The 13,324-nt window shown below is 32.2% G+C and overlaps 1 protein-coding gene across 2 annotated transcripts in view; it reads left to right on the top strand.

Moving 5' to 3' along the window:
- Window positions 1-13,324, top strand: part of NCKAP1 (NCK associated protein 1) — a 95,832-nt gene that overhangs the window by 19,863 nt on the left and 62,645 nt on the right. The window contains exons 3-7 of one of the 2 annotated variants that reach the window (XM_063099033.1): window positions 9,576-9,662; window positions 9,864-9,920; window positions 10,640-10,782; window positions 10,864-10,954; window positions 12,747-12,884. In XM_063099033.1, coding sequence (XP_062955103.1) covers window positions 9,576-9,662; window positions 9,864-9,920; window positions 10,640-10,782; window positions 10,864-10,954; window positions 12,747-12,884 — 516 coding nt within the window. Of the gene's footprint in view, window positions 1-9,569; window positions 9,663-9,863; window positions 9,921-10,639; window positions 10,783-10,863; window positions 10,955-12,746; window positions 12,885-13,324 lie in introns of both variants that reach the window. The other variant, XM_063099023.1, reaches the window with a different exon arrangement.

Here is a 13,324-nt window from a genome sequence, read left to right as displayed (position 1 = left end):
AAACTTTGCCAAAATTAAAAATATATATATAATGAGAACTAACTGAAGTGTTAGTATTCTTTTAAAAAGGTATCATCAATATTCAGTTGTTAGTCTCTTCCACATGTAAAAGTCTTCAATTCTAGCTTGAATAAGGAGAATAAATAAAAGAATGAACCCCTCATTAGAAGATGCATGTAAGCCTTGCTTTGATATATTTGAAAAGTATTTGAAATAGGTCAAATTCTTGTACTGGCAGGGAATTGGATCAGTACTGATGACCTTCCTAAAATGGTTTAAATTTTCTTTTGTTTTAAATTTTTATCAAAATAACATGAATACATGGTAATGAATCAAACAGTCCAGAAGAATTTAGGATGAAAAGTCAGTTTCTCCTACCCCACTCTTTCTCACCCCAGTCATAATTATCAGAGGGAACTTCTGTTTTTAGTATAGTCGTCCCTCAGTATCCATGGACAATTGGTTCTGAGACCTTCCTCTGATACCAAAATCCACAGATGCTCAAGTCCCTTATATAAAATGGTGTAGTATTTGCATATAAACTGTGTACATCCTCCTGTGTACTTTAAATTATCTCTAGATTACTTTTCATACCTTATACAATCTAAATGCTGTGTAAATAGTTGTTATACTATATTGTTTTGGGAATAATAACAAGAAAGAAAAGTTTGTATATTTTTAGTACACATGCATTTTTTCCCTAATATTTTTGATCATGGTTGGTTGACTCCATGGATATTTAACACATAGATAATGGAGGACTGACTGTACTTCTAGAGGTTACGGCTAAAACTATAAGAAATGTGCTTATTCCTTTGTATCTTTATTTACCAACTTTAGCCAATGTTTATTCTTTGCTACAAAAGATGAGGATTTAGCTCACTCAATTTCCTGCCTCTTACTTACCCTTTTTCCTCTTCTCAATGTTTGATGGTTTTGTTAATATTTTTAGATCATTGTTACTTCCTTTTTAAACTTTAAATAATATAGCTCTCTTTTTATGCTCTCATTCTTGGTCACTTATCCTTTTATTTTTATGTTGTCAGAATTGTTAATGCTTCTCTTTGATTCTGTAATCATACAGTATTCTGAGATTGCTTTAGATGCTGATTCTAAGAATTAAAAACTAGTGAAGACCTGAGTGCTCAGTTTGCATTGCTTCACTCCATTGTCACACTTTGGAGTTTAAGATGGATAATACATTTAGCACCAAAGTGAAGTGGATTCTTTCTTCTTAAATTCTGTTAGTTGCTTAAAATTATTTCACAGTTTAATTTCTTTCATAATTTTACCATGACTTTCTGGAATACAGTTATGTGCCTTTTTAGTATTCTAAATTTATCCAGCCTAATAATCATACCAGCTTTATTGGTCTGTTTCTGTTGCTTAAAGCAAAATACCTGGAAACTGGGTAATTTGTAAGAAAATAAAATTTATTGCTTAGAGTTTTGGAGGCTTGGAAGTTCAAAGTCCAGGGAACACATCAGGTGAAGGTCTTCTTTGGTAGTGGCTTTACAGCAATGCAGAGGTCTCACATGGCAGAAAATTGTGGAACAGAGAGAGAGACTTTCAAGTGCTCTCCTTTTAAAGCCCTCAGAACCATGCCCCTGACCACTATTATTAATCCATTCACTATGACATAGTCCTACAATATAATCACCTCTTCAAGGCCCCACCTTTCAATTACCATAACAGGATTTCCCACCCTCTACAGTCACAGTGGGGATCAAGCTTCTAATACATAAAACTTGGGGACACAGTTCCATCCATATCAGCACATTAGTTTTCCTTTTTTTCTAGAGCCAACTCTCCTCAAACCTTCTGCCTTCTAACTTTAGTCTGGATGGTTTGCATAAATCTGTTGCCTAGGTTTCATCCTGGGACATATTTCTCTTTATTGTCTTCAGTGTTAGGATTTTCACCTGAACTTTCACACTAGGGTTTCATGAGTTTGTGTATAGGATTTGTGTGTGAATGAGCTTTTTAGTTTTTTTCATATTCTCAAGAGTGATTCTTATGATCCCAAAACACATCTGCTTTAAAATATCTTCTTTCCTATCCTCTTCATTTAACTACCTGTGCTTTCAAAACATTGTGAATCTTGTGCACCATATATTCTAGTTATACTAAACTACAATCATAACCTCTTCAACTCAAGGTTGCTTTCTGCTTTCCTGGAAATAAGACTGCCAATGAGCATTTTAGTGTAGTCTAGAGCTAAGGGTTGGGTTATGCTGAGAGTCAGGTTGAAGAAGAATTAACTGAAGGTTTTAAGAGAGAAGAGAAGGAGTAGAATAATCATTGAAAAGAATGGGAGAGTGAATTGACAGTAAAAGTGGAGTAGTGTTGCAACTCAGGTATGGTTAATGATCATGAATTCAGGTTGAGATCAAGTTGGCATAGCTATATGTTTTCTCCTACCATAGGTTTTATTACACAATTATGATAGATGGAGAGAAGGACAAGGGAGTAATTATAATGACAGGCTATTTAAAATTAAGATGGAAAAGAAAGGGAGAGGATCCTTATGAGAGGATGAGTGGCAGTAAAATGATGGTAGGATCAATGCATAGGAGGTCCCTCTCAATTCAAAGAATTGGTGAAATCAGGGTATTAGAGGTTTTAAGTGGGAATTATTCTCCCATTGATGCCACCTCACCTTGTCTCGAAATCTCCCAAGAACAATAGATGTCCAAAAAGGCCAGAGAGTAGCCAAGATAGCTTAAACATAAACTTTATTCCTGTTTACAGCTTTGCCAATGAGGAAACTAACCATCAGCCATCATTCACTGTGTCAGTATGTATTCATGTACTAAAAATGATGCATGGATGCACTCTCAGTTCTAGGCTGTCCTTTAACCTTCCCTATTTTGCTCATCAGCCTCACCACTCTTGGAAGCTCTGATCTTTCTTACTGTAGTCTTTATCATACTTATTGTGTAGTTCTTCCTTTTTTTTTTTTTTTTTTCTTTTTCTTTTGTAACCCCTTTCATATTATTACCAGTTTGTGGGAGGCTTTCTCTGGAAGGGAATGTGGAAATTCATATTGTGGTTTTACACCGTCTTTGAACCTTGCACCTAGAAGTTAGTTGTGGTGTAACCAGCTAAAAAATTGGATATTCACCTAAAAAAAAAAAGTGGGTTCCCTGTGCATTTATATACACATTCCTCACTCATTGATAAGCTCAGTTAGGGTAGTATCATTGCTTTATTAATAGTTTTCCTCAGCTCCTCTTATAATGCTTGACAATATAAAAGATTAAGATATTTGTTGACCATATTATTACAGTAACTGTTCACTTATCTAGAGGTCTCTTTTTATATCACTTGCCTGTCTGAATCACATCTGAGAACTAGGAAGGAAGCTATTCCACACCTAGGAATCTTCAAGGAGAAATGAAAATACGTCTACCCAAAGATATGTTCATAACAGATTCATAATTTGTAGTAGCCCCAAATGGGAAACAATTCAAATGCCCATCAGCTGATGAATGAATAAACAAAATGTGGTATATACATATGGTGGAACGCTATTCAGCAGTTAAAAGGAACAAACTGCTGATACGTGCTACAGCATGGAGGAATGTCAAAAACATTAGGCTAAGTGAAAGAAGCCAAATGTAAAAAGCTACATATTGTGTGATTCTGTTTCACAGGAAATGTGTAGAAAAGGCAAATTTATTGAGACAGAAAGCAGGATTAACTGTAAATGGGCACAAGGGAACTTTTTGGAGTGATGGAAATGTTCTAAAGCTGGATAGGGTTAATGGTTTCACAACTCTGTAAATTTACTAAAAGTATTGAACTGTTCACTTATGATAGGTGAATTTTATAGTATGTAAACTGTACCTCAATAAGAAACATATGATTTTGAGCAACCAGAAATGGTATTCTAGAATAAATGAAGTTTATTCAGAGAAAAGCTTTTTGAGCCTTTTGCTTTATGTGATATGATATCTCAGGCTTCTTCACACATGGCATTTCAGGGCAGTGTTCCAGAAGAGCAAAACTGGAAGTTGTAAGGCCTCTTAAGTTAAGCGCTAGCCTTAGAAGTGACACAGTCAGTTTTGCTGCTTTCTATTGTTCAAAGTGAGTCACAAGTCCAGCCAAGATTGAAATGGTGGTTAAAATAGACTACAGCTGTTAATGGGAGGGATGTTAACATCCTATTGCAAAGAGGCATGGACACAACTTTTAATTTTGCTTTTTCTTTTTTGCCTTTCAGTTTTTACAGTATAAAATTATTATTATTATTATTATTGTATTTCAGAATTAATTTAAACAGATGATTATCAATGTAAATTGGAAAAAAAACCTAACATAAAATGAAGGTGTTGAATTAGAAGTGTTCTTAGAAGTCTCAGTAATTTATTTACTACTCTTTGCTCAGAAAAATGCATTTCTGAAATAGTTACTGCTAATAGAATCATTTTGTATATGATAGAAGAAAAATCCTACAAAGGATTTTAAATAGGGTTCTATTATGAGTCTTTTAAAAAATGACTAATCTTTGTATTAATTTGGATTTTCAGGTAATCTTAGGAGATTTGCTTATATTTGATATATATATGCCATTCTCAGTTGCTTTCATTTCTTCCTTTTATGCTTTCTTATTCTGGAAGAATGTAATGAAATATTTTGCCCAACTTTGGGGATTTATTTAAGGGATTAAGTCACTACTCTGTATGTATTAGTGTACAGAAACTCATTCGAGACATGAATTTATACCTGGTATCAAATTTATTTATAATCAGCAATGAATTTTAAAATTAAGGACTCCCTTTATGACTTTGATGTTGAGAAACTTGAGGATCATCCACTTGTTATTTGTGTATAGTGCATCTACTGTGTGCCGATATTTTAGATTCTAGAGATACAGCTGGAAATAATACAGACTCCTTACCCCCATGTAATTTAAATTCAAGTTGGGATGTTAGACAACAAACAACTAAAGTGCATAAATAGGCACTTTCATTTGGAGATAAGTGGTAGGAAAAAATAGAAAGCAGGACAAGGAGTTAGAGAATAATGGGGGTAAGGAGATTATTTTAGATAAAGAGTGCTCAACAATGACCTCTCTAAAGAGAAGTGGGGTGAGGAGTGAGCTATGCTAAGAAATAGGGAAGAGCATCCCAGACATGAGAAAAAGAGCAAGTGCAAAGGTTTTGAAGTAGGAACAAGCTTGCTGAATTTTATGAACGCAGCAGGCAGACCAATGTGTGAACTGCTGAGTAACAGTAGAGGAGCATGAAAGATGAGGTCTTAGAGATAGGCAAGGCTCCTATCTAGATTTTATTCTGAGGCACTGCTAAGGACTTTGTATTTTATTCTAAGTGTGATGGGAAACCATTGTACTTTTTAAAAACACTTTTTTCCTCCAAGTGAAACTCATTTCATTTAAAAAAGAAAAATTATTTTGAAATACTAGACTTGCAGAAAATTTGCAAAAATAATAACAGAGAGTTCCCATATACTCTTCACCCAGTGTTAATTTCTTGTATAACCATCATTAAAATCATTTTTTTCGGGGTAGCGTGATTGCTTAAAATGCCCGCTGCTATGTGGAGAATACTGAAGAGGCAAGAGCAGAAGTGCAGAGACCAGTTAGGAGGGTACTGTAGGCATCCATATTAGAGCTGATGACTAGGGTGGTAGTTGGGACAATTCCTTGAGAGATCTCAGTACTCTTATTTTAAAAAGGCTGCCTTAGAATATCCTACTAAGAAATAGAAGAAAGCTTTCCCTGAAGCCAAACTTCTGTATTTGGTTAATTTTTTGTTTGTTTTTTATTTTTTATTATTAAGACTTTATTTATTTATTTATTCATTCATTCATCCATTTAATTAATTAATTAATTAATTAATTTTCTGTTTTTTTTTTTTAAGAGGAACAAAATACTGGCATAATGTAGATCAAGAAAAATAATTTATTACATGTAAGCAGTTTCAGTATTGAAAGAAGGTAATTGAAATGGGTAAATAAAAAACTATAGCCACATTTCATTGTATTGAAAATCAGTGGGTTAGCTCAGTAAGACATTGGCTTCTATGGTAATTTGCCAGTACTTTTACTTTGAAAGAATGAAAAACTAGTAAATATTAAATTTCAGTCAATATTTTAGATACTTATATTTGTGTGGGAAAATATGATCTTTGCAGTTTGCATGTCTGATGTTTATCCTAATTATTTTCAGTTTTTATACATTTTACTTGAATGTTAAGATTAAGATCCATAGCTATAAATTTTAATGAAACCATTTTACAAATATTTTACTAAAATATTTGCTTTTATCACATGAATATTGCTTTTGAAGTATTAGTGAATAGAATGAGTTTTTTCAAAATAGTACTTTAAAAATTTTCTGGTGTTTAACATCAAACAATTTATTACTGATCTATGTTGTTAAATAATTTTCTGCTTTTTATTTACTATAAAACAGTGAAATGTGGAATTAAGAAAATTTTGCTCTGGATATTGAACCTAAAGTTAATACTTTTTGGTGGTATCTACTCTCCTTCACTTTAAGAACTAAAATGTAACATTTTTTGCAGTTGAAGCCTGAGAATTGTAGACACATTTGTTCTTGTAATAGTTAACTTCTTTCATATAGGGTTTTAATGGAATTTATTTTCACTAAAATAGTGAATATAACTGTAACTATTATATAGAGGTGTTGAGAGGATCGTGTGAGATGTTTGGAAAATGTGTAAAGTGTTTGGAAAAATGCTGGACACGTAATGAATGCTCAGTAAGTATCAGCTCTTTTTAGAAGTACTGTGAATAGTAATGGGATTATTTAAATAGTTTTATTTTTGCTTATTTTGAAGAAGTCATCTGTGAACCTCCCTTGTTATTCACAGGCACTTTTAGATGTTCTTAGGTACATTATCTTGGTTAATTGTCTACATCAGCTCCCATTTTGATAATGAGATACATCATTTAGTCATGGTTGCACAATATGAGATAGGCTTTCTAGCATTACCTACCTACCAAAACATGTCTTCTGACACTCACATATAAAGGTCTTTTAAGTTTGTTATTATAATCCCTTATCTGATAGATGTATATACATTGGATACTTATGTATGTGAAGAGTTGTATGAGAGGGACTGGGGAGATTAAAAATTCTAGTCTGGTATACTGTTTTACAGCATTGGGGATAGCTGTTATACAAGGTAGAAAGTGATAGCTGCTATTAGAGGAGGGAAGTGTTATTTACATTCAGAGAAGTTCAGTCAGGGATGGTTTCTTGAGATTAGGTTAGCATTTAAACTGAGTGGTTTAGGAGTAGTGGGATTTGGACATGTGTCCAAAATGGTGGAATTTTGACATCTCAATAGAGGAAGAAAAAGTAAGAAATCATGGGATGTGTGTAGAAAATAGTGAATAGTTTGTTTTGGCTACTGTGTATAGTGTGTCAATGGGTGTTAGGGAAATTTAGATTGGAAAGGTAAGTTATGGCCAGATTGTGGAAGGCTTTGAAAGTTTGACTAATTATTTTGATTTCAGGCATCTAGTAGTTAGTTGTTCAGTAAATGTTTGCAGCTGATGTAGAGCCTGGTCATGTATGGTTTGGGGGAATAAAATTGAAAGAGAAATTTAGATTATAGTGAAATTTTATTATTAAAAAGGAAGTGATGGACATGTAGAATAGTAGAAAGAACACTGTTTTGGAAATAAGAAGATGAGATTTCTAATCTTGGTCCTGTCATTAAGTAGTTGTATAACTTTCAGAAGGTTCTTTTATGTTCTGTGGGTATTAGGTTCTTAATATGGAAAATGAAAGTTTGCATCATTAAGGCTTATAATGAGATGGTGACTGTGTCATTTATTGTTCAAACTTGGACACTGAAGTTGAAGGTGACACTATTAATAATTACGCTAGGGCAACTGAAATAAATTGGAATTATTAAGCCCAGTAGCAACTGAATTATCCTCTTCATATCTAATTATTATGAGGCTACTTTCATCTGCCGTATTTTGAATCTCAAATTTTAAAGTACTGAAAAGCAGGAAGAAGGACTAAGGCATCAATCATAAATGTTTAATGTTGTTGACCAAGGTAAAGATAGTGTAATCTGAGGAAATAGGATCATTTTTAAATAACTGTTTGCTTGATGTTGGAGTAGTAATGATTAAATATGTGCCAGGTAAACATGGAATTGTTTTGAAACACGTAATTTGTACAAAACAGAGTCAGCTACTCTCACAGATAAAGCTAAAAACAGTGGCACATCATTGTAAGTATATACCTTAATTTCTCTGGCATATACAGGGAGTAATGAGATATTTCATTTACAGATGTTTTCCAGACATAATCACTACTTTAAATGCCTTCAGGGACTGCAATATTTAGGGTGGTTTACCCTATATGGCTGGGTCTACCAGACTGCCGTGCTTGCTGTTGTATTAAATTGGCCTTGTGTAATTATTTTTAATCTTCTCCTTATGTTAGTGTCACTGCTGTAAATTTTCTGACTTGTCATAATGGTTTGGTATGATTATGTATGGAGGCATTTCTTTCCCAATGATCCTGTGTGAGTATAAATAAGAACTATATGAGGGCCTCAAAATTGTGTGGGCTTGATAGCAAATTCAATACTTTGAGCCACTTTCTCATATTTTCTAGTTTTCTCATATTCTAGATAAGTGCTACTTAGACATACAAGGTGTATTTAGATCACCTGGGTATGTTGTTAAAAGACAGATTCTGGTTCAGTAGGTCTGAGGTGGGCCTGAGATTCTGCTTTTCTAACAAGCTCCTAAGTGTTGTGGAAGCTGCTATTCAATAGACTACAGACTATCAAGGTTCAAGATGGTATATTGGAATTCTGGCAGTCCAGTGATATAGGGCATTAAATATGGCTAGATTTTTTCAGAAATTATATTAATAGTTGATTTAAAAGAAAACTTAGAACTTTTATACATTTAATAATACAGTTGATTGAAATAATATTTGTCTTTCACATTGCCCTCTTTCATGTTTTAACTCTAGTTTTGCTTCTTTCTCATTTCTTTTTTGTTGTTGTGGTTTTTTGCTTTTGTTTAATATATTATTATGTTTTGTGGATCTGGTCAGGGAACCGTTACTGTATTTTATGTTTGTATCTACATTTTATTTTGCATGCGTAACGTGGCTTTGCCTGGATGTTCTTTTTGGTAAGTTCCAAATTTATATAGCATATTGTTTTTTGTAGTGTAAGTTGTAATGTTTTTCACCTTCTTTTCTCCCACATCTAGTAATGTGATCATGCTCATGACTTGCTTTTAATTTTTTTTAAAGAGTTCACTTGATAATTGTTTTTTCCTAACATTTTCCAGTTTTTCTCAGTAGTAGTGTAATTTGGTACTAATCTGCTTTGACTCGTTTTATAGCCTCACACTGTCAGTTGCTGATCACTATTAGCAGTTGCTATCTTAAGTACTTTGGTTTTTTAAAAAAGTCTTAATCATTTAGAAATATTATTCTAAAAGCTTGTGCTTCCATATAGCAATCATAAAAGAAGATAGTCTGTAGTGAAATTACTTTTGTTCTCTATGAACAATGCATTCCAATTTTATTTTTACAGCAACAGCTTGCACAACTACAGAAAGAAAAATCAGAGATTCTGAAAAATCTGGCATTATATTACTTCACATTTGTAGATGTTATGGAATTTAAGGTATGTACTTTAATATTTAAAAGGTAGCATTTCAAAGGTAGATTTAATGTTTTTTAATTGTATAAATTGCTTTGTCACTTGTAGATAATAAAATTGGAATTCTTCCAGAACTGAAAATTAAAATATATTTTATTTGTTTGTGTTTTCTTAATTTAAAATTATTTATACAGATAAAAGATTAAAATAAGCTTTTCTTTTCAGGACCATGTTTGTGAATTGCTGAATACTATTGATGTTTGCCAAGTCTTCTTTGATATTGTAAGTGTCATTTTCAGAAAAATTTCCAATTCTCCTGTTTTTACAAGCACTCGGGACTGATTGCTTTTCTTTAGAGAAAGTTTATGTAACTAGTATGTAAAATTTTAGTATTGTTAATTTGGCTTGTTTTGTACCTTTTTTTTTTAAAGTAAAGAGTTATAATGTATTCTCTATTTTTACTTGTTTGTCACTGAGTATAAGACTTGTATATATTGGGAAATAGTTGTTAATTTTAGTATTTTAGTAGACCCAATTTTGAAAAGTTAAGTGGATAATAATTTTCTTTGCAAAAGGCATACATGATAGAATTTTTCTTACTATGACAATTTCTATATATAGGAAGTCAAAGTGAAAAATATCTCCACTGACTTAATGATGAATTTTTATTTTTATTTTTTAATACTCCTTTTTCTTGTTTGGTGAGATTGGCACTAGTGTTTCTTATTATTCTGGTTATTGTCCTTTTAAACTGTGACCAGTTTGAATACAGCAATCACAAGCTCTTTTTCTTTCATCCGTAAAATTGTGTCACATATACAAACTGTCATTTGTAACTCCCCGATTTTATATGTTTTTAATGAAAGGAATTAGAATTTCAGAAATGGGGGATAAAATAAGTAACTATAGAAAATTATTAGCTTTCAGTAGCTGCTGTGAAGATTTTTGTGTGCTTAAAAATTTGAGAAATAGGAAGAACTTGAACTTGATTTTTTTTCTAGACTGTAAACTTTGATTTAACAAAGAACTACTTAGATTTGATTATAACCTATACGACACTAATGATACTGCTGTCTCGAATTGAAGAAAGGAAGGCAATCATTGGATTATACAACTATGCTCATGAAATGACCCATGGAGCAAGGTAGAACTACCTATAAAAATCTTATAAAATTTTCAGTTTAATGGCTTACAACTCAGTGAAATTTGATACATCTATTTTAAGCGATCGAGAATACCCACGACTTGGTCAGATGATTGTGGATTATGAAAACCCTTTAAAGAAGATGATGGAAGAATTTGTACCCCATAGCAAAGTAAGAGCTGGTTTTTAGATGTCTTGTAATAAGAATATGAGAGAGCTTAAGGATAGATAGGTAAAATGATAAACTTGGAAAAAAATTTATACTGGGATATGAATAATAGCTACCTGTGGTTTTATCTAATTTGTGAACCAGAGAACTAATTAGATTTAGAATAGTATATAGAGACTCAGGAATATATGATTCATTATAGTTTTTAGATTCAGTTATAGCATGTGTGGAGGTAGTACAGGGTATAATGTAGTATTTGAGAATGTCTACTTGTAACAATCTGCCTGGCTTCTAATCCCAACTCTGCCAATTACTATGTAATATCGGGCAAGTTACTTAACCAACTTCATTGTACCCCAGTTTTCCTGTCTGTAAAAATGGAGTAGCAATAGCCCTTTCCTCATATGGTTATTATGAGAATTAAATGAATTACTTCATAAAAAGTATTTAGATACATAGTATTTGATAAATTTTAGCTATATTGTTATAGTCTCTTTTGCTTTCTCTCTTTTTTTTCTTTTAGCTTGATGCCCAAATATTATAGTCTCTTAATGAGAAAAAAGTGACAATAGTTTTGTGGAAATAATTTGACATGTCTGTCTTTTAAGGTATATTAAAAAATAGTTCTTAATGAAATAATTTTGGTTGTAAAGAGTCTTGCTATTATGACTTCTCTGCAGTAGGGCTAATTCACAGTATTATGGTTCCTAAGTGCTTTAAAGAAAATTTATAGGTATCTCATCCAGCCTCATTATTTATAGATAAGGATTGAGGTCTGGAGAAGTATTAGGACAAGGTAAGCCATTTGGCAGCAATAGTAGCAAAACCAGAACTGAAGCCCAGGATATTAGAATCTGTTTGTTGTTCTCTTTGAATGATGAGCATTAAACTTTTTAATAATACACTATTTTATATAAATCTATGCTTTTTCTTGACATACAGTTAACAAGAATTTTCTTTCAGTTTTCTTAGTTTCATGAAAATTCTGAAGATACTTTTTCAGTTTCTTTGCATAGCTATATTTATATAAGTTTTATGTCTTGGAGTTAGTTCAATCATTACTTGCAAGAGGCTAGTAGATCATCAGTTTTGAAGTTAAACAAACAAAGAAACCAGCGCTATATATGAAAGTGTCAGAATTTCTCAAAATGCTGAGCATATTATGGTTATCTCCTATTTCTCTGATTTTGTTAGTATTTTTTTCCTCATCTAGAGCTGTCTTTCTGCTCCTCTCCTTTTTTTCTCTAAATCCATTTCTGATTTTTTTCTAATCATGTATGGCCTTGTTTTTATTTAACCCCTTCAAATTTAGTTCTTTTTCCACTTAGGTGATGAAAATTTCTTAAAGGCTTTTGGCTCTTTTTAAAAAATTCTCCATAGGCATTAGTACAATGTTCAGCATATAGTAGATTATTGATAATTACTTAGGAGAATTGTTCACTTGAATAAGATCAGTTATTTTCTAATCTTTATTTTTCTGATATTCCATGATATCTCAAGAGTTTTGATAGAAAGCCTATCACGCATTTGCCAGGATTTTAAAACTTAAATTAACAATTTACTTTGCCTGGGAATACAGAATTGATGTAGCTTTTATTAAAAAAAAAGAAAAAGAAAAAGAAATTAAAGGAGGGGAGCTACGACCTAACTCAGATATTATAGAGATCATGGTTGTAATTAGCCTCTTGTTTTATGATGGTAAAGTTAGAAACACTTAGCAGTTGTACCTGGAATTTAAATGGAAAAGGAAAAAAAGAGTCTTATTCTTCAGCTTTCTTTTTCCTATTTTAATTAGTCTCTTTCAGATGCACTAATTTCTCTTCAGATGGTATATCCTCGAAGGAATCTTTCAGCTGACCAGTGGAGAAATGCCCAATTATTGAGTCTCATCAGCGCACCTAGTACAATGCTTAATCCTGCACAGTCTGACACTGTATGGTTCTATTTTTTCCTTTTTGAATAAAAATAAAGTGATTTAAAAAATATGTCAGTTAAGCAATGGGGACTTCAGTTTTTTTTCAAATTAGCATTAGCCTATCAGGGAAGTTTATTGTAAAATGATTATTAGTTAAGTCATACTGTTTAGTTTTTATTTCTGCATTTTCAACAAAAACTAATGTTAAATTAATGTCTTTTAAAGTTTACACGTTTGTTTTGTCCTATCATGGTAGAAACATTTGAAAATATAGAAAAATATAAAGAAAAAAAAACCCAAAAATCACCCCAAATCTTACCAATTAGAGAAAATCATTGTTATATTCTGTTATATTTCTTTTTAGTTTTCTGTGTATGTGAACATAGGTACACACGCATAGTTACTGATTTTGGTTAGATAGTGAGCATCCAGGCACATAAATCACTTTTAATGACTAA

This window comes from Cynocephalus volans, chromosome 1 (genome assembly GCF_027409185.1).
Source record: "Cynocephalus volans isolate mCynVol1 chromosome 1, mCynVol1.pri, whole genome shotgun sequence".
NCBI lineage: Eukaryota > Metazoa > Chordata > Mammalia > Dermoptera > Cynocephalidae > Cynocephalus > Cynocephalus volans.
This window is presented reverse-complemented; position numbering and strand designations above follow the sequence as displayed.